Source organism: Emericellopsis cladophorae (genome assembly GCF_022114955.1).
Source record: "Emericellopsis cladophorae strain MUM 19.33 chromosome Unknown NODE_1_length_1489480_cov_119_871856, whole genome shotgun sequence".
Lineage (NCBI taxonomy): Eukaryota > Fungi > Ascomycota > Sordariomycetes > Hypocreales > Bionectriaceae > Emericellopsis > Emericellopsis cladophorae.
In genome coordinates this window covers 517,177-540,829 of record NW_026250926.1, presented here as the reverse complement: position 1 = coordinate 540,829, position 23,653 = coordinate 517,177, and the positions used below count along the sequence as shown (strand labels likewise).

General features: G+C 57.3%; 6 protein-coding genes across 6 annotated transcripts; 5 read left to right on the top strand and 1 right to left on the bottom strand.

The window, feature by feature from the left end:
* Positions 1-381: 381 nt before the first annotated feature.
* On the top strand, positions 382-1,246 carry J7T54_006048 (Short-chain dehydrogenase; the record flags this gene model as incomplete). The annotated part of the gene is made up of 3 exons (XM_051503208.1): positions 382-861; positions 918-1,025; positions 1,076-1,246. The coding sequence occupies 3 exons, from the start codon at positions 382-384 to the stop codon at positions 1,244-1,246; spliced, it is 759 nt and encodes a 252-aa protein (XP_051366565.1).
* Positions 1,247-4,320: 3,074 nt separating this feature from the next.
* J7T54_006047 (Early growth response protein-like protein) lies at positions 4,321-7,112 on the top strand (the record flags this gene model as incomplete). Its single annotated transcript, XM_051503197.1, has 6 exons — positions 4,321-4,660; positions 4,812-5,549; positions 5,604-5,623; positions 5,694-5,828; positions 5,881-6,005; positions 6,059-7,112. 6 exons carry the CDS (start codon positions 4,321-4,323, stop codon positions 7,110-7,112), a joined length of 2,412 nt encoding a protein of 803 aa, XP_051366564.1.
* A 461-nt stretch (positions 7,113-7,573) lies between these two features.
* J7T54_006046 (uncharacterized protein) lies at positions 7,574-8,704 on the top strand (the record flags this gene model as incomplete). Its single annotated transcript, XM_051503186.1, has 1 exon — positions 7,574-8,704. The coding sequence occupies one exon, from the start codon at positions 7,574-7,576 to the stop codon at positions 8,702-8,704; it is 1,131 nt and encodes a 376-aa protein (XP_051366563.1).
* A 184-nt stretch (positions 8,705-8,888) lies between these two features.
* J7T54_006045 (Multidrug resistance protein 1A-like protein) lies at positions 8,889-13,179 on the bottom strand (the record flags this gene model as incomplete). The annotated part of the gene is made up of 6 exons (XM_051503175.1): positions 8,889-8,915; positions 8,966-11,906; positions 11,959-12,053; positions 12,104-12,750; positions 12,812-12,917; positions 12,985-13,179. The coding sequence occupies 6 exons, from the start codon at positions 13,177-13,179 to the stop codon at positions 8,889-8,891; spliced, it is 4,011 nt and encodes a 1,336-aa protein (XP_051366562.1).
* Positions 13,180-14,438: 1,259 nt separating this feature from the next.
* Positions 14,439-16,401, top strand: J7T54_006044 (Histidine--tRNA ligase-like protein; the record flags this gene model as incomplete). Its single annotated transcript, XM_051503163.1, has 3 exons — positions 14,439-14,697; positions 14,786-16,002; positions 16,063-16,401. The coding sequence occupies 3 exons, from the start codon at positions 14,439-14,441 to the stop codon at positions 16,399-16,401; spliced, it is 1,815 nt and encodes a 604-aa protein (XP_051366561.1).
* Positions 16,402-16,945: 544 nt separating this feature from the next.
* J7T54_006043 (uncharacterized protein) lies at positions 16,946-17,943 on the top strand (the record flags this gene model as incomplete). The annotated part of the gene is made up of 2 exons (XM_051503152.1): positions 16,946-17,194; positions 17,272-17,943. 2 exons carry the CDS (start codon positions 16,946-16,948, stop codon positions 17,941-17,943), a joined length of 921 nt encoding a protein of 306 aa, XP_051366560.1.
* Positions 17,944-23,653: the final 5,710 nt, after the last annotated feature.

The window sequence follows — 23,653 nt, the reverse complement described above, 5'->3', positions numbered from 1 at the left end:
CTGGAAAGGGCAGTGAGGGAAAAGTGGAACATGCCGTCGTTTCAAGTTCAATGTCGCCAACTGACTCTGAAATTTATGTATCCCGAGATGCTGGAAGAATGTCGCTCGCTGCTTGCGAATGCTGTCAGCCAACTTCAGCAGTGAAGTGTTAGCTACCCTATGTCTTAACTTTTGGCACGGTGCCTGAAAAGCAGCACTTGTCCACTGGTAAAGTACTTTCAGTCTTTCACTTATTACTTCCACTTACTCCAAGGGAGGTTGTTTACCCCGCATTGGCACTAAACACAACCTGGAGAGCTGTTGACTGCTGTCAGGGACAGACTACCTAATCTCTAGTCTATCCTGGTCACGCACCAAGCTGATGCTGCGTTCAATCTAAACATGAGTGTAAAGCCTGTCGCGTTGGCGACCGCTGGCTCCGCAGGACTGGGAGCTGCTACTGCCAAGCTTTTCGCAAGGAGTGGCTTTCGTGTGGCCGTGAATTTCAACAACAACGAGGCACGCGCGAACGATCTAGTGCAGCAACTACGGTCATCCACAGAAGATGCAAGATCCGATGACTTCATAGCGCTTCGTGCCGACCTGGCAGACCGCGACGCCATCTACAAACTGGTGGATGCTACTGTCGACCACTTTGGGCGCTTGGATGTTGTCTTCTCAAATGGCGGTTGGACGACATACAGGGACATCACCAACCTGGACGACAATATTGTTGAAAATGATTGGGACAGGTGTTATAACATGAACGTCAAGTCGCATCTGTTCCTAATGCATGCATCCAAGAGCCATCTGGACAAGACCTCGGGCTCGTTCATTGCCACCGCGTCGTTGGCCGGAGTGACTGTGAGCGGGAGCTCACTTGTAAGTCATGGCCCTCACTTGTCAGACGGACTCACACTGACGGTTGGGTGCCGAAGGCGTACAGTGTCTCCAAGGCAGCGCAGCTGCACCTCATCAAGGGTTTGGCGAAAAGTGCCGGTCCCAACATTCGAGTCAACAGCGTCTCGCCCGGATTGATGTTGACCGTGGGTCCCAAGCCGAACATGTTTCGGATACAATCGCTGATAAGTCTTAGGACTGGGCCAAGACGGTTTTCCCCGAGAATGTACCCGAAGCGACGCGAGAAAGGACGCCCCTCAAGCGTTTGGTGACGGTCGAGGACGTGGCCGACCAGGTGCTGTGCTTTGTCAGATCCAAGAGTGTCACTGGTGCCAATGCTGTGATTGACAGCGGCCTCTCTCTGTGACTGTGAGGAGCATGGATGATACGTAGTAGTATCAATCATGGTACGTAGCGTAGCGTCATGCTTCAATGTTTAGTGACCCGAACAAATAGACATTTAGAGCCTGGTTATGTTCTGGAAACAGTTGATGAGTGACACAGAGCATAGAGGTGGAAGATGAGGCTCAAAAGCAACCTCGCTAAACCGACTTGGCAATATTGCACATGTACGGCACGTAATTGCCGTAATAGTGGGATAGAAAACAAACATCGTATAAGAAAGAGTCTTGTTGCTGCACTGTCAAATGCTGCATGGTGGCAATGCCCATGCGAAGGTTGCGGCTTGATCCCTGCCGAAGGACACGCGTAATTACAAGTATTTGTTTCGCCGCAAGTCACTCGACAGCGCACGCAGAGACGCAGCGGTTTAACCGGCTCCTAGCTAGTCGTAGGGCTGACGACTCGTGAATTGCTCAAGAGAGCTAACATGGCGCATTGGCAACAGGGAGCAACAAAAATTCCTCTTCAATGCTGATACAAAGACTCGCGCACCACATGGCCATCGTTCCGATTGCAGGGCGTCAAGTTGTCTAACCGGGGACGCGTGGCATTTCAGTCATGGCGGATCGATTCTCGCGAAGGAGCTTGGCGGCTTGTGCCTGTGATCTTGGCACATCAAAGGTACCACAGGCAGAACCCACTGCAGGACGCGCCGCTGGATCACTTTGGACATTCAAAATTGCGAGTCATTGAGGCCGGCGGTTGCCGTTGAATGCACTGACTAACCTACAAGTTTGAATCATGCATGTGCGTAGTAGTACGCATCGTAAAATACGTGGAAGTGGCACAGATATGCTGGCGTCGGAGCCGGGCGCAGGCAGAGGACTGGACCCCCTCATTCCGAAGGTGCCATTGCCAAGCGAGAGCAGGAGAGGCAAGCAATTGTCCATGAATTACGTAGTATAATCTCGCAAAGGCGCCGTTCGGGGACGAGTAGGTGACAGAGAAAGCAGCGGATTTGGACGTATCGTACGCAGACTCTCAGACAGGATAGACAAGGGCAGGGCATCCTGATTTCGTTGCTTGCTGGAGGTTCCGTTGACTTACTTGACCGGAGGACCGGCCCAGAAGCGACTGGAGGTCGGGAGGGTCCGCCAAGAGATGGTACGCGCAACTCTCCTTCCGTGACGGCAGTGATGATCGGGAGGGATGCAGAGTTTACAAACGACCGGCGATGCTCTTCTTGCCTAAATCACGAGCTGGAGGGTAAGTGCGGTGCTCGGCAGTACGCGTATTTCTTGGGGAGAACTCTGGGAGCCAGCATAACAATTGACCAGGCAGGCACAGTTCGCGGAATCACGGTTCAGGGCATCCACTAAGGTAATAATAAGCTTGCGCGGCTGATGCTTATCGATATGGACCTGACTGCCGGAGGTCGCCCACCCCTTATTGTGTGCACCCGAGAAAGAGGCAAGAGCGAGTAAGTAGAGCAGCGTGGGCAAGAACAAGACGCAGCAGGAGCTTGTTTGTGCGTAAGGTATACACGTATTCAGGGGTAAAGCAGATCGCCGACACCATCTTAGCTGTACCTTCGCGTATCCTTAATCAAATTCTTGTTGATTCCCCGGCGCCGAGCCATGACGAGGCCTGCCCGCCCAGGATGCATCGATGATTTGCTTGAGCGCCGCCACGGTGCAGAAAAAGAGCTTACGACGACAGCCCACCTCGGAGCGCCTCGAATATGCACTGACAGGCCGGACACCCCCTTGGTCTTTGACTATCGGGGTCCAGTCCTCCTGATTACCTTTGCCAGACACTTGACTTTCTCTTCCAATCTTGCGGATCTACTGCGTACGTGCCTACGCCTTCTTCGTCTTCCCATCCTGAACGCGGCTGACTCTGCCGACCAAGTTACAGCAGTTGGCCCAACGGGATCAGCACCCACACCCGCACCCGCACCTCCAGCCAGCCAGCTCACCCACCAGCGAGCGATACGCGCATTCGACAGGAAGCTCTTGCTGCACTGCCTCTGTGCCGCCCATGTCGCTCTTGCATGCGACGCCTCTCCTGGGCCCACTGCTGTCTGTGAACCACTTTGCGCTGCGCGATTCGTCCAGGCGGGTTTGGTAGTTGTGGGTGAGTTGGGGCGGGCGCTGGACTCGGACGTCTTCTCGACTCCCACCCAGACGGACAATCGGCAATCCTGGAACCATGGCCGGGCCACTGTCCCATATCCTCGACCCTCCCCGGCCAACATCTGGACGTGATCTTTATCCAGCCTCCCCTTCTTCGTATGCTAGTCAGCAACATGATTCACCACAGGCGCGTCCGCAATCGCAGCAGTCCAGGAACGTGTCCAGGGCTGGTGCCTCTGCCAGTCCCAATACGCGTAATCACACAGTCCCACCAGTATCGCTGCCACCACCACTACCATCAGGGTCGAGCTCAACTCTACAAGTACGACTGGCGCCTCCCACTGCGCCCACGGCCTCATTTGCGCTTTCATCCACGTTGAGCTCACCATTGAAAGAGCCGGCAACAGTTGCGCAAGATGGGCGTCTTCGCACACAAAGCCATGGCTCGACGGACGCTCGCAACCATCAAGGCCATGGGGCCGCGTCAGCAGTTGCTCCAGCGTCACCTTCATCTCCAGCGCTAACCGCGACTTCGGCCCTGGCTGTCGACTCGAACCGCGACACAATTGATACTGCGGAAAACAATCCTTCCCCGGCAAACCCGCAAACGAACCATCGCGGCACCAATTTGTACGCATGTCGAGACTGCGGTCGTTCATACTCTCGACCAGAGCACCTCGTGCGCCATGTCCAGACGCACACTCTCGGCCGACGATTCGTATGCGACATCTGCCAGAAATCGTTTGCCCGCAAAGACTTGCTGCGACGCCATGTGGCCAACCATGACAACGATTCGCCCAAGAAACGCCGTCGTACTACGACCTCCCCCGGTGCCGGCCGGGTGTCTCATGCCTGTCGCTCTTGCGCCGTGGCTCGTGTGAAATGCGATGACACAAAGCCTTGCAAGCGCTGTGTTACTCGCAAGCTCGAGTGCGTTTCAACCGAAGCGCCGTCTACAGCGGCCATGCATCTGATGCATTTCTCGGTCAACGCACACTCCTCTGTGCAGGGCAGCAGCAAGGACAACAATGAGCAGGGAAAGGATGAACCGGCGGCAAGGCGTGCGACAACGGCGGCTCCCATCAACAATGGGCCGGCCCAGTCGACGACCACCACATCGCGAGAAGAATCCCACTCGCCGGGAATGGGATCCATGTCCTACTCCAACCACCAAGCTCAACCCCGCCCTCTGCCGACAACTGCGCCTCAATCGGTGCATGAGCTGGCTCCGCTGCACCACAATAATCAGCGACAGCACCACCGCCACTACAGTCAACATCGCTACAGCAATGACCGACTTGGCGGTTCTTTCACCCCTCTTCCTTCCTTCCAAGCCAGATTTTCAAGCCATGAGCCTAGTCAAGTACCGACACCAGAGACCTATGTGGAAAAAGGCAGGTTGCGGACAAGCATACGGATATCAGAGCCCTCAGCTAACCAGAACTCGATCTATAGGAGCCCTGATTGACCGTTTACCAGAGTTGCAGCCAGCCACTAGTGCAATGGACCCTAATCGTCTCCCCTTCTCCGAGTTCCTGCGGGATGTTGTCCATGAGAACTCGGCCGAGACAACACGCTCCGGGCTAGTTCAAGGTCTGACTCTACTTGACTATTGTGACCAGGGCAATCTTGATCTCAACGAGGATGATCTCGGTTTGCTGGACTACTGGAACGTGGACGGACATCATTCGCTGTCTCAGGGGATAAGGTTGGCGCCAGGCGGGCACATCCGTGACGGCTCCACAGACATGGCGCAAGTGCGCCAGGACTTGGTGAAAATGTGGACGAACTCGACCTGGACCCCAGCCAACAACGGCAAGAGCCGCAACAGTGGTACTGCTGCGAGTCCGGCCAGCACGCCTGACATGCGTGATCGCATCGACAGGATCACGCCGGAGAGACTCGAGCCTTCTGCTCGAGACCGTGTGCTCGCAATGGTCCTCAGTACGTGCCGGCCGGGCTCCAGTGCCATGCGAGTGGCCTCCTTGTTTCCCTCTGTGGAGGTGATGGACGTGCTTGTCCAGAACTTTCTGCTCTCCATGGCAAATCAGGCTTCACAATGGATCCATTTCCCAACTTTCCGTCTTGACGAACAATCAACGGAATGGGTCGCCATGGCCGCCGCTGCTGGTGCGGCTCAGTCGTCCATGTCGACACTGCGAAAATTTGGGTTCATCCTGCAAGACGCGGCTCGTAAGTCAACTGAACCCCAGAGTACGGGGATCGAACACATGCTGACAGGAACAGGCGCCACTCTCCCAACCCAAGTATGCACGGCCCCCCCCCCCCTCCCCCCTTTGAGCATATTTCTTTTCTGCAAATACTAACAACTGGCAGTTTGAGGACAACATACCGACCGCTCGTGATATTGGGCTTGTCCAAGCACTGCTCCTAGCACAAGAGATTGGCTTATGGAGCGGTAACCGGAGAAAAATGGAGCTCGCGCAAAGTCAACTTACAGTCCCCGTCACGGTGAGTGGAGCATGTGCCCGCAGCCAGACCCAGACCTCTGACCAACAACCAGCTCCTGCGATATCGCAATAAGTTCTTGCGTTCTTCTTATCCGCATGTGGCAGTCGATCCCTCGGATGATGGTGCTGAGCTAGAAGCCAAGTGGAGGCTTTGGGTGGAGCGGGAAAGATGGAAGCGGTATGTATAGCCATTAGCCTATGGACGGCTGTGTTCAGTACTGACTTGAGTAGTCTGGTTTTCCACTGCCTGCTTCGCGATGCGCAGTGTTCCATGGCGACTTTGACCAACCAGGCCATCTCATATGCGGAGCTGACGCTGCCCCTGCCCGAACCAAAGGAGCTATGGATGGCTGGTAGCGCGCTTGAGTGGAAAAACGAGTACCTGCAGCGCCATGCGGACCGAGGCCGACCCCTTCCCTCGATGGGTGACCTATTTTTCGACATACATCAACTGTCAGGCAACACGCTGCGGTTGGATGTGCAATCGTCTGTTTCGATCTACTTGCATGGTTTCTGGGCTCTGATACTCGAGTATCGGCGACTGAGCGCCATCCACAAAACCCGCTCCAACAACGGCAACGCTGGAGGGAACCAAAATCTTCTGCTCGGATCCCGCCACCAAGAACTCTTAAAGGACCTACAGAGCTTTCAGCTTCTTGCCCAGGAATGGCCGGACGTGACTTTTGAGGAGCACATTGTACTCAACTTTCTCATCATGAGCTTGCACGTTTCGCTCGACGACTTGCAGCTCTTCGCTGGAAAGGAGGGAGAGGACCAAGCGCGGCGCACTTATCCTGTACTGCAGCAGTGGTCATCCAGCTCCGAAGCCCGGTCGGCTGTGTCTTGCGCAAGCCAGATTATCCGATACGCAAAGGCCGTCGCACCTGGCCAGTTGAAAGACTTTTGTGCGGTGGCGGTGCAGCAGGCAGCTCTAGCTCTGTGGGCGTACGGTGTCATCAACAAGGCCAACAAGGGACCGTCCACTCTGCCACGGCCGTACCAGTCTTCTGATCCCGTGTACTTGGACGGCACCGATACCATGCCTATTCAAAGATTTGTTGGCTTCGGTCAAGGTCGGCCAGTCATTCGCGGACCGATGAATGGCGAGAACACATCCGAGTCTGGTCTGGACGATCCGCGCGCTTGCATGGCGATCATCCAGGAACTTCTCCGCAGCAACGTGAACGACGGATGCGAGAGCCTGCCGCCCATGGTGGAAAACCTTTGCACGCTGGTCAAGCAGCTGGGAGATGCTGCTTGGGCCGTTGGGCTGGGTTCGGTTTGACAGCAGCGCGGAGGTGATGAATGAGCGACAGCAAGCATTTGACTATGCTACGTACTATTTTCACAACGAGATACCCCCTGACGGCCGAACAGAGAAAAGCTAGCTGTACGATAGAGCTCATCCGAATAATGTAATGCGTGCCTTGTTGGTGCTGAGGATCTGATGACTGATTCCCGAACACGGGGATGCTCGATTGGACTGGACGCCGCGCAATCGGATGCTCCGGCACGTGGCAGGCACGCCCCGTCCGTCGTGCGGCGTGCCCGCTGATTTATTATTACGGATACGTAGGTAGTTTAGGTACCATGACGCGGCGTCGTCCTGGAGGAACCATCGTGGAAGCCTAATTTCTTGCCATTCCCCCGCCCTGACACATCTGTTCGCCATTTTCCTTACCAGGTACTTACCCTTGCTATTCTCCTCCAGCTGAGGCCCCCCCCCCCTTGAGGCACGCAGCAGCCATGGAATTCCCCGCCGCCTCCACCACGCTTCTCGTCACCGTGACCGTCACTGCCCTGGCGACGACAACCCTCCTTCTCGTCGGCAAGACGACTCTCTGGCCTCGACGCGAGAAGATTCTCCCCAGCCCACTCAAGACCACGCTCCCCCATCTCCCCGCAGAGTCCCTCAAGGCCCTTGTCTACCAGCCCGACCAGTTCCCCGGCGCCCGTGACGTGGACACGCCCTATGGCAGGATCCGCGCGTACGAGTTTGGCCCCGAGGATGGGGACAAGGTTCTCTTTGTCCACGGTATTTCGACGTCGTGCGTGACGCTCTCGCCCATTGCGCACGGTCTCGTGGAGCGCGGGCATCGCGTCCTGCTGTACGATTTGTTTGGCAGGGGGTTCACGGATGGCGTGGGGGATCTGCCGCACGATGAACGGCTGTACGTTACGCAGATGCTGCTCGTGCTAGCGTCGTCGGATCTGAGCTGGACGGGCAAGAGCGCGCGGCTCAAGGTCGTGGGGTACTCGCTCGGCGGCGGCATCGCGGTGCAGTTTGCGGCGGCGTTCCCGAACCTGGTCGACTCGCTGGTCCTGCTGGCGCCGGCTGGGCTGATCCGGGCGGAGCTCTTTGGCGCCGTGACACAGTTTGCGTTCAAGAGCGGGTTCGTGCCCGAGACGCTGGTGGCCTGGCTGACCAGCAAGAGGCTGCAGCAGCCGATTGCGCGCAAGAAGAAGGTTCCTCAGATCAAGGAGGTCGAGGTGGCGGCGGCGGAAGCGGCGGATCCCCCAGAGGGCGTGCGCGCCACGCCCTTGGAACACAAGGTCTTGCACTACGTGCGCTGGATGGTGGAGCATCATCGTGGTTTCGTGCCCGCGTTCATGTCATGCATCCGGTACGCGCCGCTGACCGAGCAGCACGAGGTCTGGGCGAAGCTTGGTGAGAGGAAAAAGGGGGCCACGGTGGTGCTATTGGCCAAGGGGGACGAGATCATTGACGAGGCTGATTACACGAAGACCGGGCTGCCGTTGATCGGCGGCGAGGACAAGGTATTCTGGAGGGTGCTACCGGGAGGTCATGATTTTGTCATGACACATGCAGACGATTGTCTCAAAACGCTAGACGAGGCATGGACAGAAACATCGTAGAGGATAGGCTGTGGAAGGCGCAGATAGATCATAGACGGGTTTGTTGTTGCAAAGACGTAGAAATCGTGTTATATTTTTGAGAGCAGTGTGTGTGATATGCAAATGATGCACTCGTCTCTGGAGTGAAGTATATTTCCCAACCATAACGCCAAACAATGCGGGCTTTATTTTACAAACCACTCCTCTACCGATCGAGCGCCTGACTTTGACACTAAAAAAGAGGTCAGCAAGTAAGCATTCTTGAATCTGGCTGCGACTTACCATTTGGTAGTAGACACCCTTCTTCTTCAACAACTCCACGTGATTTCCCTTCTCCAGCAGCTTGCCGCCCTCACCGAGAACGAAAATGACATGGGCATTCTGCACGGTGGCCAGGCGATGCGCAACACAGACCATGGTGCGTCCCTTGCCGGCCTTTTCAAACGCGGCCTGGACGAGCTTCTCGCTCTCCGAGTCGAGACTGGACGTGGCCTCGTCGAGGAGCAGGATTTGCGGATTGCGGATCAGCGCGCGGGCGATGGAGACACGCTGCTTCTGACCCCCTGACAAGGATACACCCCGCGAGCCAATGTTGGTATTGTAGCCTTCAGGCAGTGACACGATGAAGTCGTGGATGGAGGCGTCGCGACAGGCGGCGTGGAGCTGCGCGTCCGTGACGGAATCGCCGTCGACACCCAGGAGAATGTTGTCGCGCAGGGTGCCCTGGAACAGAGTAGGCTCCTGGGCCACGAGGGAGAGATGTTTTCGGTATGCGTAGATGTTGACGTCGGTAATGTCCACGTCATTGACGAGGATCCTGCCCGCGTTAATGTCGTAGAAGCGCTCCAGGAGCGAGATGATGCTCGTCTTGCCACAGCCCGAGGCGCCGACGAGCGCCGCAAACTGGCCCTTTTCAATGGTCAGGCTGAGGTTTTTGAAGACAGGGTTGTCGCGCGACGGATATTTGAACCCCACGTTGCGCAGCTCAATCTTCATACCGCCCTCGCCGCCGGAGATGCCGTGCTCGTCGGTGTGTTTGTCGCGGAGCCGGGACTCGCGGGCGTCGAGGATGCGGTTGGCGGACGCGGTGACCGAGGCGGCATTGGGCCCGAAGCTCAAGCTGTTGCCAGCAGACTCGCCAGCGTTCATGACGGCCATGAGGCAGACGAAGAAGGCGATCAGGTCAATCTCGCCGCGCAGCAGCAGCCGGCCACCGTAGTAGAACAGCAGCGCTTGGCAGGCCATTGTCGAACTGTCGGCCAGCCCAAAGATGATGCTGACCCAACGAGCCTTCTTGTACGCCGTGACGACGTGGCCTCGACACAGCTTCTCGAAACGACGGCAGATGGGCTCCTCGAGCGTCAAGGAAGTCACGGTGCGGAAGGCACCGATGGATTCGGACGCAAACTGGGAACTGTCGGCGAAGACGTCGTTGTTCATCTTGGCAAACTGCAGCTCGTAGCGCAGGCGCCAGTACGACGAAGCCAGAGTGATGGGGAGGACGACGCAGATGGCCACGAGGGCCAGCTTCCAGGCAAAGACGAGGGCGATGATGACGGAGCCCGTCAGGTTGAAGAGGGCAATGTACACCATGGACATGTTGGCCCCCATGAGCTCCTCGAGCTGCTTTGGGTCGTCGGCCACGCGCGAGGTGAGCGTCCCGTGCGATCGGTCTTCGTGATCAAAGTAGGCTGCCTTCTGGAACAGGATGGAGTCAAAGTACTGCTGCTGATACTTGGCCCTGACGGTGCCGGAGATGCGGGTCGACGCGGCCAGGGAGCCCAGGTACGCGAGGCAGACGCCGATGGCGAGTACTGTCCACATGAGTGACCAGAAGCTGGCCTCGTCCATGAGCTTGCCCGGTGGGTACGGGGGGTTGCCGTACTTGAAGAGGTCGATGGACGTCGCAAACAGCCAGGCTTGGATGGGGATGGCCGCGCCCGCACAGGCGGCGAAGAAGACGACCAGCGCCAGGAGCAGCCACAGGTTCTTTGATTCCCAGAAGAAGAGGCCGAAACTGCTAAACAGGCCACGCTGCTTCGCGTTCTTGGCCTTGTCGTCTTTTTCATGGTCGGCGAGTGCGGACTGTGCTTCGCTCTTCTGGCGAGTCAACGAGTCCTCATCATCCTCATCATGGACCTCTGCGGTCTCCGCGTCGGCTTCGCTGGGCTCACCCAACGACAAAGCTTGAGCCTGGACCAGGCCCCTGTACACACCCTCGCTGGCGATGAGACTGTCGTGCGTGCCGCTCTCCACGACTTTGCCCTTCTTTAGGACCACGATGCGGTCGGCTTTCTTGATGGTCGAGAGACGGTGGGCAATCGTGATGGTGGTGCGCCCCTTGGCAACGCGGTCGAGGGCGGCCTGCACGATGCGCTCGCCACGTACGTCGATGGCGCTGGTCGCCTCGTCAAGGATGAGGATCTTGGGTTTGCGGACGATGGACCGGGCGATGGCGATGCGCTGCCGCTGGCCGCCAGACAACCTTGCGCCACTGTCTCCGACAAGGGTGTCGTACCGGTCCGGAAGTTTGTCGATGAATTCATCGGCAAAGGCCTCGGCGCATGCTTCCTTGACCAGCTCTCTTTTGCGCTCCTCAGGCTCGTTCTCCCACTGAGAGCCGTTGAGGCCGTTGGCCACGTTCTTGTAGATTGTGTCGTTGAACAGGAAGGGCTCCTGTTGCACGAGCCCGATCTGCGACCGCCACCAGGTGAGGTCGATCTCGTCCAGGTTGTGGCCGCTGGTCTCGACGGTACCGCTCAGGGCGATGGGCGGACCGGTCTCTTCCTCCTCGACGATCGATGGAGGATCGTCTTCCTCGCTCCCTTCCTCCTTCTTCTTCTTCTGCTTCTCCTGCTCCTTCGCCTTTGCAATCACGTGCTGGTCCCTCAGCGTGTACCATCTCTCAATCAGGCCAACAATGGTACTCTTTCCAGATCCAGAAGGACCAACAATGGCGGTCAGCTTGCCGGCTTCCAAGGTCAGATCCAGGTCGTCCAGAATCTTGACGTGCGGGCGGCTGGGGTAGGCAAAGGTCACGTTGCTCAACTCAATGTCGTCGTTGGCACGCACGTCAGGCTCTTTGAGGTGGCCCCTGTTTGGCTGTGGTGCATCGATGACGGTGAAGAATTCGCAGGCGGCGACGCTGGCCTTGCCGATAGCCAGGAGTGGCGTCGAGATGCGCTCCATCGAGAAGACAATCATCATCACGGATAGAAGAACGCTAAAGCCCGTTAGTTCGTTGCTAGCTAGCAGTGGCAGCTTTGGGGACTGACACAATAACGACGCCAGGATTGTCGATCTTGTTCTGGGCGTACATCCTGGTGCCGTACCAGAAGGCAAGGCCAAAAGAGGCGAACGCACCAAAGAACTACGCATCTTTAGTGATAGGTGGCTTGTGTGCATTGTACTTCCACTTACGACGAGGGCGAACTGGATCGAAATTAGGGGCGACAAGCGCAACGCCTGCTTTTGCGCCTCGGCGACGTGCTCTGCAAACCTCTTTGATGTCCTGGCTTCAGCACCGCTCGCCATGATCATGCGAATGCTCGCCAGAGCTTCACTGGAAACGGCACCGGCCTTGGCGTCCGCCCTGCCTTGCTTCGCATGGACCTTGAGCACCAAGGGCAGAATGATACCGACGGCCGTGACGATGAAGACGACGCCGGAGAAGGTCACCAGCGCGAGCTCCCAGTTCCAGGTGAAGGCCACGATGATGGCGGCGATGATGAGAGAGGTGAACTCGACGAAAACCCCGAGTTTCTCCGAGATGCCCAACTGGAGGACATTGCTGGTCGACGTGATGGTGCTGACGGCGTAGCCAGGGGGCATGGAGTCCAGGACGTGGATGCTCTGCCCGAAGAGTCTCTGGAGATAGTGCAGACGGATCGCTGACGACAAGCGAATGCCGATCATACGGAAGGCAAACTTATTGACGGAACCGGCACCCCAGCGAGCGATGAACAGGGCAAACATGTAGAGGCTGAGCCTGTTGATCGTGGCTCTAAAGTCATCTGGTGTTTGACCGCCGCCGATAGAAAAACTGCTGAAATTACCGACAAAACGTCCTGCGCACTGGTGTCAGTGGTGCGAATGGAACGCATCGTCGCAGCCGTGTCTTGGGCATACCAAAAATGACATTCATCAGGGGCATCGTGACGCCAGCGCCAATGGCGCAGAAGAAGCCCGCCGCATAGGCGAGAAAATCCCACTTTGTGGCATATTTAAAGATGCGCTGGGATCAAAATTCGTGAGCTCAACCCTTCGGCGAGGCTTCATGGGCAAGTGAGGCCTGGACTCACCAGATAGTCCTGAAAGGTCGCTGTGCGCTCAGGGCGAGCGCTCTTCTTGCGCGCCTCATCCTCATCGACGACGGGATTCGGGTTGGACGCGTCTGGCGAATCCGCGGTAGGTCCCACGGTGGTTGTCGCTGTGGGCAGAGGAATGTCGTGTTTCTCCAAGGAGCTGCCCAACTGGGCGCTCTTTTCCTCCGCCATGGCGGTTGTTGACTGGGAGGGGGATGATGGCAGCTGGTGCAAGGTCGTGAAAGGCCTTGAAAATGGATGACGGTTGGAGGTGTGGCATTGCCTCTTTAAGGTCGTCACGCTGGCGGCCGACCAGGCAGGGTGTGCCAAGGCGGGTGCCTCCTACTAATAAGCAGGCCCCGGCTCTAGAGGCGTAGGAAGATCATATTTGGACCCCCTGTGACCCTGAATACATTGAATTTATGTATCCGTAGCACTTTTGCATTGCGAGATCCGACGAGCATCAATGATATGTGTTCGTAGATGCCATCCCAGGGGCCAGAACCCCCCACGTTCATGATGATTCATTAGCAGGGATTCCCCCAACATCAAGCTTAGTACGGATACTAGATAAAGAGCTTCGGGACCGACTGTACATTTGATCAAGTCTTCACCTGGCTGACCACTACTGCCGTGCCACTTTCTCGCATCAGTGGAAGCCTTGAATAAGGCAGCAATCGTGCAAGACAAAATTCCAACTTGCATTTGGTTGGTCACCAACGAGTCGAAGGACAACTGGACATGGAGTCTGGCGTCAGCAGCTCGCAACGTAACGCTGACGGGTTCCGGCTACAGCCCGACGCCCCGGGCGGGACAAGAGACTTTGAATGCTGGATTTGTCGATCAAAGATTCACATGATGGCTTTTCAACTCGACAAGCATCGGCAAGAGGCACTACTGGCCTGCCACCTATCCTCTTACGGTTATTACCGGGTCATGATGTATATGCTACCTTGCCTAGCCTAGGGGACCCCGGCGAGCCTCTAGCTCGTCCACCACGTATATATGTACGCTTACTCACATTGAAGCTGACACTATTTGAAGGATTCTGATTCATCTATTTGACAATTAATAGGCCGCATTGCCCCGTATGTAACAACCGAAATGTCGTCCACGAAGCATATTCCAGAGTCTCCGGAGACATTGATCAGATAAGCTCCTCTGCGTTGTCGTTGTTTGTTTGTGCTCATGGTAACTATTGCAGCAACGACAGAGCGCCTGAGGCACACTCCGCGGACCCGCAGAAATCTTTTTCCCTTTCGGATGGACAGCGCAGCGTTCAGTGGCCACAGAAGCCACTCTGCTCCTGATGCTCCCAACTAATTCACTGCCCAAGCTTTGCTGGCTCGGACCGGACTGGAGCACATTAGCACAGGGCCGATGCATGCAGCAGCAGCAGCAGCACCAGTTGACCTTGAACCCCGATTTTACCCCTCCAACCTTGCGCCTGGATGAAGCCGCCTGTGGGCAGAGTCTTGTGCAGATCGGCTGCTGCCACTGCACAGAGTCCTCCATTTCTTTCTGCCCCGCGATCGCGACGACGCACCACCACCACCACCACCATCTTGACGAGCTTTGCACAACGTCGACATCCCCTCTCCACGACGACGCGCCACCATCTCATCGCCGACGACGCTGCACAGAGCGCACTCGACATGGCGCCCAAGGCCCCCAAGTTCGAGCTCAAGACCCCAAAGGGCACCAAGGACTGTCCGTGACGCATCCCATCCTCTCCAAGCACAGCAAGAATTTTTATTTTTATTTTTGGCTTCTCTCGTACCCGGCTGACACCAAACAGGGGAGGGCAAGGACATGGTCATCCGCGACAAGATCTTCAGCACCATCACCGACGTCTTCAAGCGCCACGGCGGCGTGACCATCGACACCCCCGTCTTCGAGCTCAAGGAGATCCTCTCCGGCAAGTATGGCGAGGACTCCAAGCTCATCTACGACCTGGCCGACCAGGGCGGCGAGCTCACCTCGCTCCGCTACGACCTCACGGTGCCCTTTGCCCGCTTCCTCGCCATGAACAAGGACATTCAGAACATCAAGCGCTACCACATTGCCAAGGTCTACCGCCGAGACCAGCCCGCCATGACAAAGGGCCGCATGCGCGAGTTCTACCAGTGCGACTTTGACATTGCCGGCATCTACGACCCCATGCTGCCCGACGCCGAGGTCATCCGCGTCATTGACGAGGTCTTTGAGGGCCTCGGCTGGAACGGCGAGTACACAATCAAGCTTAACCACCGCAAGATCCTCGACGGCATCTTCCAGGTCTGCGGCGTCCCCGAGGACAAGATCCGCACCATCTCCTCGGCCGTCGACAAGCTCGACAAGCTGCCGTGGGCCGAGGTGCGCAAGGAGATGACCGTGGACAAGGGCCTGGCCGAGGACGTAGCCGATCGCATCGGCGAGTGGGTCGTCCTCAAGGGCAAGCGCGACCTGCTCGAGAAACTGGAACAGGACGAGAAGCTGTCGACCAACGAGTCGATGAAGCAGGGTACGGCTGACCTCCGCCTGCTCTTCGAGTACCTCGAGTCCTTCAATGCGTTTGAGCGCGTGTCATTCGACTTGAGCCTGGCACGCGGCCTGGACTACTACACCGGCCTCATCTACGAGGTCGTCACACAGGGCTCTGCCCCGGAAAAGAGCCCCGTCACGGCGGGCGAGGAGGGCGCGGCCACGCCGAAACCGAAGAAGAAGAGCAAAGCCAACAGCGAGGACGACGACAGGTCGGACGACCCCACTGTGGGTGTTGGCAGCGTGGCCGCCGGTGGGCGTTACGACAACCTCGTTGGCATGTTCTCTGGCAAGACCCAGATCCCCTGCGTGGGCATCTCGTTTGGCGTCGACCGTATCTTCTCGATTACGAGCGCGCGCATGGCAAAGAACAAGACCGCCGAGCAGGTCCGGAAAAACGAGGTCGACGTCTACGTCATGGCTTTTGGCGGCAATGGCTTCCTGAAGGAGCGCATGGAGGTGTGCGCCCAGCTCTGGAGCGCGGGCATCAAGGTACGTGGAGCTCTCGTGCGCGCGGAATGCTTTGAGGATCCTCTTCTAATGTGATTCTAGGCCGAGTTTTTGTACAAGACGAAGCCCAGAGTGCCTGCGCAGTTCAAGGCCGCGGAAAACAACGGCGTGCCGTTTGCCATCTTCCTTGGGGAGGACGAGGTTGCCAACAAGCAGGTCAAGATCAAAGAGATGGGTCTCAGCAAAGATCACCCCGAGAAGGAGGGTATCCTGGTCTCACAGCAGGACTTTGTCGTCGAGATCAAGCTGAGGTTGCAGCGGAAGAAGGAGCTCGACCAGGTGGCGGTCCAGGCCGAGGGTCTCAAGGTGGTGGATGGCATCAAGAAGGGTGAGGAGGACGGTGATGCTGCCGCAGAGGCAGCGCCAGCGCCAGCGTCGTGACAGCCGCATGGCGTACACAGGTAGAAGAAATAAAGCAACATTCATCATCCAGTCATTTGATGTGCCACATCAGTGAACGGCTCCGCGCACGCCAAGTGGAGAGAGCACCAGCACTCGACGGGAGCCGAATGCAGGGCAGGGCACTCTACCAACTCCCGCGTAGTCGAAGAAGCTGAACTATTCTACCAGCTACGCAATCAAGCGTTCTCGCACCAGTGTTAATATGCAGAGATTCTTGCGAGCGTCTCGGCTCATGCATGTCTCTTTTGCTGAAAACCCCTCCGACCTAGGCCGCATCCCTTACGTCTGCGGCACCGAAGCACATGTTCACCCTTGACCCCTGGATCCCGACCCTCTGCTGTTTCATATCTCAGCATCTCGTTACAATCAGTTTCCTCTCACATTTCCCCTCACTTAGATTGAATTCGGGTTTGCCTCTTAAGAGTACACACAAGCCACAAAGCATTGGAGTTAAAAACCCACGCCTCAAGGACCACAATCGCAAAGCAAGTCAAGCCGGAGTAAACCTCGCCCTGCCGCCATCATGCCTTTAGGCCTGCCGTCCTCGACCATTGACCTCCATGGCATCTTCGCGGGGTCGAAGGTTGCAAGCACAAGCACCAGCAAGATGGCCAACGTCTCAACGCGCGTTAAAAAAGCGCCAGGGATACGTCCACGCACAAGGGCAGAGTGGAAGAAGGCATTGGGCGACGTGAAGAGAGAATACAGAAACAGGCGGTACCGCACTTGCGCAACGCGATGCGAAGATCTACTAGATGGCGCCAACACACTGGTGAGGCAATCCTGGACAGGGTAACCAAGTACCTGGGCAAGCGACACCTGTTTCGCTGACAAGGAGTGCGCATGCAGAAAAGCGCCGAGGCAGTACACCTGGTGTATCTACACTTTTACGCGGCTACCTCGCTCGAGATGCAGGTCCGCAGTCTGCACCACGCCTCGCCCTACCGTCTCACCCTCCGGGACCAGGCGCGACTGCACTACCTCCAGGCGGCGACCTTGTCGGAGAGCGAGGCTGGGTCTCTCGACGAGGACACGCCGGACCTGAGCACTGGCGACGACGTCTCTACGAGAACAAACTCCCCATCACCGACAGTCACGAGCAGTGGTGAGGGCGCCTGCAAGACAGATAGGATAGAGACCTTGGTCAGGGTCGACTCGCCGACGCTGGGGGCAGCAGCAAAATGTAGCGAGACAGCATGTGACGACAAGGAAGAGCCTCTGTGTCTGCCCTTGGCGCGCATCACCATGCCTGGATCAACAGTGTCCGCCGTGGAGGAGAGACGGAATGCGATGCAACGCTACGCTTCGACGCTGTCTGCGCTACATCGGCAGATTGTGACGGTGCACCTGCCAGCGCTGGACGACGACGCAGCTCCGACGAGCCGTCTCGACGAGGAGCCGAAAGGCGTGGATGTCAAGTCCAGGTGCGAGAGGTTAAGACATGATGGTGGAAGGAAGAGATTCAATGCGGCGCGGTATGAGAGGCTACGAGAGGCCGCCCTCACGGACTTGGTGGATTGAGGTGTTGTATGATTCTTTGACGGTAATGTAGGTGGCGACAGTGAGCAGAAATCAGTTCATCTCGCGCGCTTCTGTTATATAAAACACAATTAGGAAAGGAATGTCATCAATCCCGGGGTGATGGCGTAGTTGGGAGCGCGTTCGACTGAAGTACACCTCAGTCTCATCATCGAAAGGTCACCGGTTCGATCCCGGTTCGCCCCAATGCAGTAGCATTACGACTCGAACACGAGTCGTCACTCTTTTGCCCATTGTGGATACCAATTGACTTTTGTCCTTGAATTTTTGCTCAATTACCATGAAGGTCTGTCTATAGAATGATTATCTAAAACATGCTCTTCCTCTCTCCTAAGTCATGGATGAGGTGAGGTTTAGGGCCTGCAGTCACACATGGGAGACATATATCTAGATATATCCGTTGTGCACAAGAGCGCGGTACTTACACACTCGGGATGGGAAATTGAAACCTGGAAGAACACGCTGCCTATATTATCCAACATCATCGAGATCGCGTCACGTGCCCGCTGCTGCTGCTGCCTGCTTAGAACTGCCCCTTCTTTTGCGCCGCCTCGAGCAGCTCCCTCTCTGCTGCCTCGGCCTCCTCCTTGGCCTTCTTGTCCTTGAGGGCGCCAAGGACAACCTCGCGGAAGACGGCGCCGTCCTTGACCTTGTCGCGCAGGAGATTGGTTTTCTTCTCGCCCTCGGGGATGGCGCCAGGCGCGCTGTCCTCGACGTCGCCCATCTCGTCGCTCTCCTCGTCCGACTCGACCGTCTTGAGCGCGGCGATGCGCTTCTTGAGGGCCACGGCCATTATGGCGTGCTTGAGCTTGGCCCGCGCCTCGCGCTGCCGGCGCAGCTCGGGGAGCAAATCGTGGTCCGTCGCGGTGTGGCCCACCAGCCAGCTGTGGCCCAGGGCTTGCTCACTAGTCCAGCGCTTCTCAGGCTCGGGCACAATGAGGCGCATGATGAAGTCCTTGGCATCGTCGCTGACGTCCTTCCAGTATCGCTCGTGGAAAACGACGGAGCCGGAGCAGCACTCGTCCAGCAGATCCCGGAGATTCTCGCTACGGAAGGGAGAGTAGCCGCACAGGAGCGTGTAGGTAATGACACCCATCGACCACATGTCCACGGGTTTGCCGTGGCCCTTGCGGTCCATCACCTCGGGGGCGGCGTAGCCGAACGAGCCGGCCATGGTCTGCAGCGATTCCTCCTTGTTGTCTAGTGTCTTTGCGATGCCAAAGTCGGCCAGCACAATCTCGGAGTCGGGCTCGGCGGTGACGTACAAGAGGTTCTCGGGCTTCAGATCTGGCTCCTCGTCAGCTGCGGATCGTCCGTGTTCAGGCAAGCCCTCTCACTCACCTCTGTGGACCACTTCGTTCTTGTGGAGGTAGTCGACGGCGCTGAGCACCTGCTTGATAGTCTGCGACGCATCCTTCTCCGTGAACTTGCCCTGCTCGCAGATCCGGTCAAACAGCTCACCACCGGTGGCGAGCTGGGTGACGATGTAAAACTTGTCCCTCGACTCGAACCAGTCCACGAACCGGACAATGTGCTTGTGCTTGAGCCGCTGCAGCATCTGCAGCTCGTCGTAGACCATCTTCTCGTTGCCCTTGACGTTCTTCTTCAGAATGATCTTGACGGCCACCTTGCCCGTGGGGCCATCTGCCTCGCGGACGACGCCATATGTTCCGGCACCGAGGGTGCGACCAAACTTGTACTTGGCTCTGTTCGAGGGGCGGTTGTCAGCGTTGGGATCCGTGGGGGGGAGTATTGGGGAATGCGTACTTCTTGTCGTAGCTCTCGGGCTGGCCACCGAGCCTGTTCAGCATGCCTGAGACTTTGCCATTGTCAGCCGGTGCTTCCCTGCAATGTCTTCTTGGTTGGAGGCTACCTACAACTCATGGCTGGCGACGACTGTATGGCGGGGTATCTCTAGGTGGTGCGAAGGAAGGTTGTGCTCTTGTCGAAGCGGTGTGCGACCAGCGCTTTCTTTGTTCAGAATGTAGGAGAAAAGAATATGTCTCGACGGTAGGATAAGTGCAAGTGAGGAGTGATTGTGTGTTTGCTGCTGGCGTTGCGAATAATTAAGGATTAAGACGAAGACTGGAGGGAGGGGGGACTGGGCTGGAGGGGCCGGGGTTGATGAATGAATGGGTGGCCGTTTTCCTTTGGAGCTTGATTAGCTCCAAGTCGCAGTGATGAGTGATGGATGCGCAGGCGGCACGACGACCGCTAAGAATTTAAGTGTGCGATTGAGCCCCCAGTAATGCTTGATGCACTTTTCAAATTTGATCTATACGCCAATACGACAGTATTGCCCCCCCTATGTACGTACTTGTACGGGACTGCCGCGAGGCCCTTGGGGCCCTGACAGGGATGTCCGTCTGTCGCGGCAGTCTGGCGATGCTTGGCGGTTTTGACTGCGGTAGCTCGGGGCGTTTTGTGCTGTTTCGTCGGGCATCCGACGCCTGGGCTAAATTTCGGTTCGTGTTCTGCATATTGGTGCTGGTTCTTTGGGGTCCAGATGTGCCGAATTTTTGGTAGAAGTTGTGCCCGGACTGCTTGACAAGGCACCATCAGCCTCCGCAGGGCTGATTCATAGCCCCAGTTGAAGACGCGTATCGCCTTGGCTGCGCCTCGTCAAGCCACCCGCTTGCAAATTGCCTGCTATCAAGACCACATCAGACTGGTAAAGCGTTCGTTGTCTAGTGCAACCGCGGTAGTATCAGCTATACATCACCCAACGGGCTATATGAGCTAGAAACATGAGGCAAAACTGCACAAACGCCGCAATAGTTCCAGCACCCAATGATCATGTTCGCACTGGAGAGGCGTCCAGGGTAGGTAGCTTGGCCAGACAGAATGTCCTATGACCGAGATCTGGACTCGTGGGCTGTAAGGGTCTTTATGCATGACACTGCAGAACCTCAGAGGGCGGAATTGTACCAACGGTCAATTACGAGCTAATGCGGTAGCAAGTCTAATCATTGAGAACCGAGGCTTGCGATTCTCGACAGTGAAAGACCCCGCTGACTCAGCAGCACATGCAGATCGGCGTTCGGGGCAAACGGCCTCCTTGAGCCTTTTCGAGCATCATCAACGGCAGCCAAGGACGCCGACCTGCCGACCTACTACGCCCGGAGACAATGCTATGGAGCTCGATCCACGCCTGAGGGGTGTCTCACACGACGGCACCGCCCAAGATCGCCTACACGGCGACAGCAATCCTCGTGATCCTCAACGTTCCGACATTCTCGCCGCATACGACGGAGGCGCTACGCCGGATCCGAAACGACAGCGCGCCTGCGACAGCTGCCGCGGTCTCAAGGTGCGATGCGATCCGGACGAGGACGAAAAGGAGCCGTGCAGGCGCTGTCGCAAGGCGGGCAGGAAGTGCATCGTGACGCCCCCCGCCCGGAAGAGGCAGAAGAAGACGGATAGCAGGGTGTCCGACCTCGAGAAGAAGATCGATGCCCTGACGGCCAGTCTGCAGGCCAACAGGAGTGGCTCGGCCGGGGCCGATGCGGCGGTGGACTATGACTACCACGGTACGGGCTCGGCGCACCAGGCCAGCCCGTACCATGCGAGCACGAGACGAGAAAGCACAGAACCCTCAGGTACACCAGTGCAACGCCGGTCTGCGGTCGAGGAGTTCCGCGGCAGGGAGAGGTCGCATGGCGTAAGTGGCTCCATGGGTCATGCCGAGCCTCATGGCGTCAAGAGGAAGCAGGCAGAGAGGTCAATGGGCCAGGACGACGAGATGCATCATCCAAAGGAGCCGACCATGTCAAGAACATTGCCTTCGCCTTGGGCACGCCCGGACCAGGGCGATGTGATTGATCGGGGCTTCATGAACCTCGAGCTGGCCCAGGAGCTGTTTGTGCGCTATGCGGATCATATGGCACCACAATTCCCCGCCGTCATCTTCCCACCCAGTCAGTCCGTCTCGGAGCTACGCAGGACAAGGCCTGTCCTGTTCCTGGCCGTCATGGCCGCCGCCTCGTCAGAGATACAAGCGCTCCAGACGGAACTACAACGCGAGCTGATGACGGTACTCGCCGAAAAGGTCTTCTTGTCCGGCGAGAAGTCCGTGGAGATCGTGCAAGCTCTCCTCGTCGCCACAACTTGGTACTGGCCGCCGGAACACTTCGAGGAGCTCAAGTTCTACCAGCTGGTTCACGTCGCCGCCGTCATGGCCATCGACATTGGCCTTGGGAAGAAGAGCGGCCCCCTTCGATCGGGAGCATCCATGCACAACTTCAGCCACAACTTGAGCAGCCAGCCCTGGCGCATCAGCAAGAACTTGGCTGTAGACCCGGTCTCGATGGAAGGTCGACGGACGTGGCTCGGTTGTTACTACCTGACGTCCAACACGTCCATCTCCCTGCATCGACCCAACCTGGTGCGCTGGTCGCCCTTTATGTCAGAAAGTCTCGAGCTGTTAAAAACGTCACCTGACGCTGCGCCGTCCGACCAGTACTTCTGTCACCTGGTGGCGCAGCATCGCCTGGGCGAGGACATTGGCGAGCAATTTCTGATGCACGAGTCTACTCGGAACGTGGACATTAACGACCCCAGGACGCAGTACTCTCTCAAGGTGCTCGAGAGGGATCTGGAAAAGTGCATCTCGGGTGTTCCCGAGGCCCTCCAGCGACGTGAGTGCACGTAAATGGTCTTCTCATGGCAACAGACTGACTGACTCCTTTTCCTTAGCGACCATGAGGATTGGGCACAACATGCTCAGTCTATATCTGCACGAGATTGCCTTGCGTACAACCAACCACCGCGCACCGCACATTGAGCTGCGTCCGCCATTCAATACCGAAAACTTCAAGGAAGGCGTCGGACTGTCGACTGAGCCCCTATCCGCATCGCACATCAGCGCCGTATCGGCTTGCCTGAGCGCTGTCGACGGCATCTTCACCACCTTTCTCGGCATGGACGTTGTCGAGATTCGGTACCTGCCCCTCTTCAATCTTGTCCGCGTTGCCTACGCCATCGTCATTCTCATCAAAATGTACTTTTCCGCGTCAAGCCCAGGGTCGGAGCTGGGTAAAGTTATCAGCAAGGGCAACCTACGGGTCGAATGGTACCTCGACGCCCTGTTGGACAAGTTCCGCCAAACCGCGGCCGACGAGCGATGTCGTCCCGCGTCCAAGTTTCTCCTTGTCGTGTCGATGCTCAAGAGCTGGTTCATCAAGCAGGAAAAGGCCGAGCAGGAAGGCGGTGCTGCCAACGCGGCGCGGAAGATGGCGCCTCACGAGCAGAGCCATCATACCTCCAACCTCCACGTCTTATCCGAGGTCGCCACGAGTAATGCCTCACCGGCGAGCAGACCACCGCATGCGTCACACACCTCGGCCTTCCGGCCTCCCCCCCAACCACCGCTATACTTCAACCAGGATGCCACGGCGACAGAGACACCACCGCGCTCCCAGCGGCAGCAGCATCAGCATCAGCACCAACAGCAGCCGATGCAGCCGTTCCCTGGTTGGCCAGACCAGCAGCAAATGACGCCGCAGCAAATGGACATGAACCTCATGGGCCCTGCCATGGGACTCGACATGACCAGGCCGGCCCTCGCGCCAGAGTCTCAAGAGAACGGGGCGCGGATCATGATGGCCGAGCCGTGGTTCGGAGACGTATTCAGAGGCTTTCACGAGTTCCAGGAGAATACTGGACCCTTGTTTCCCTTCTGAAAGGATAAATC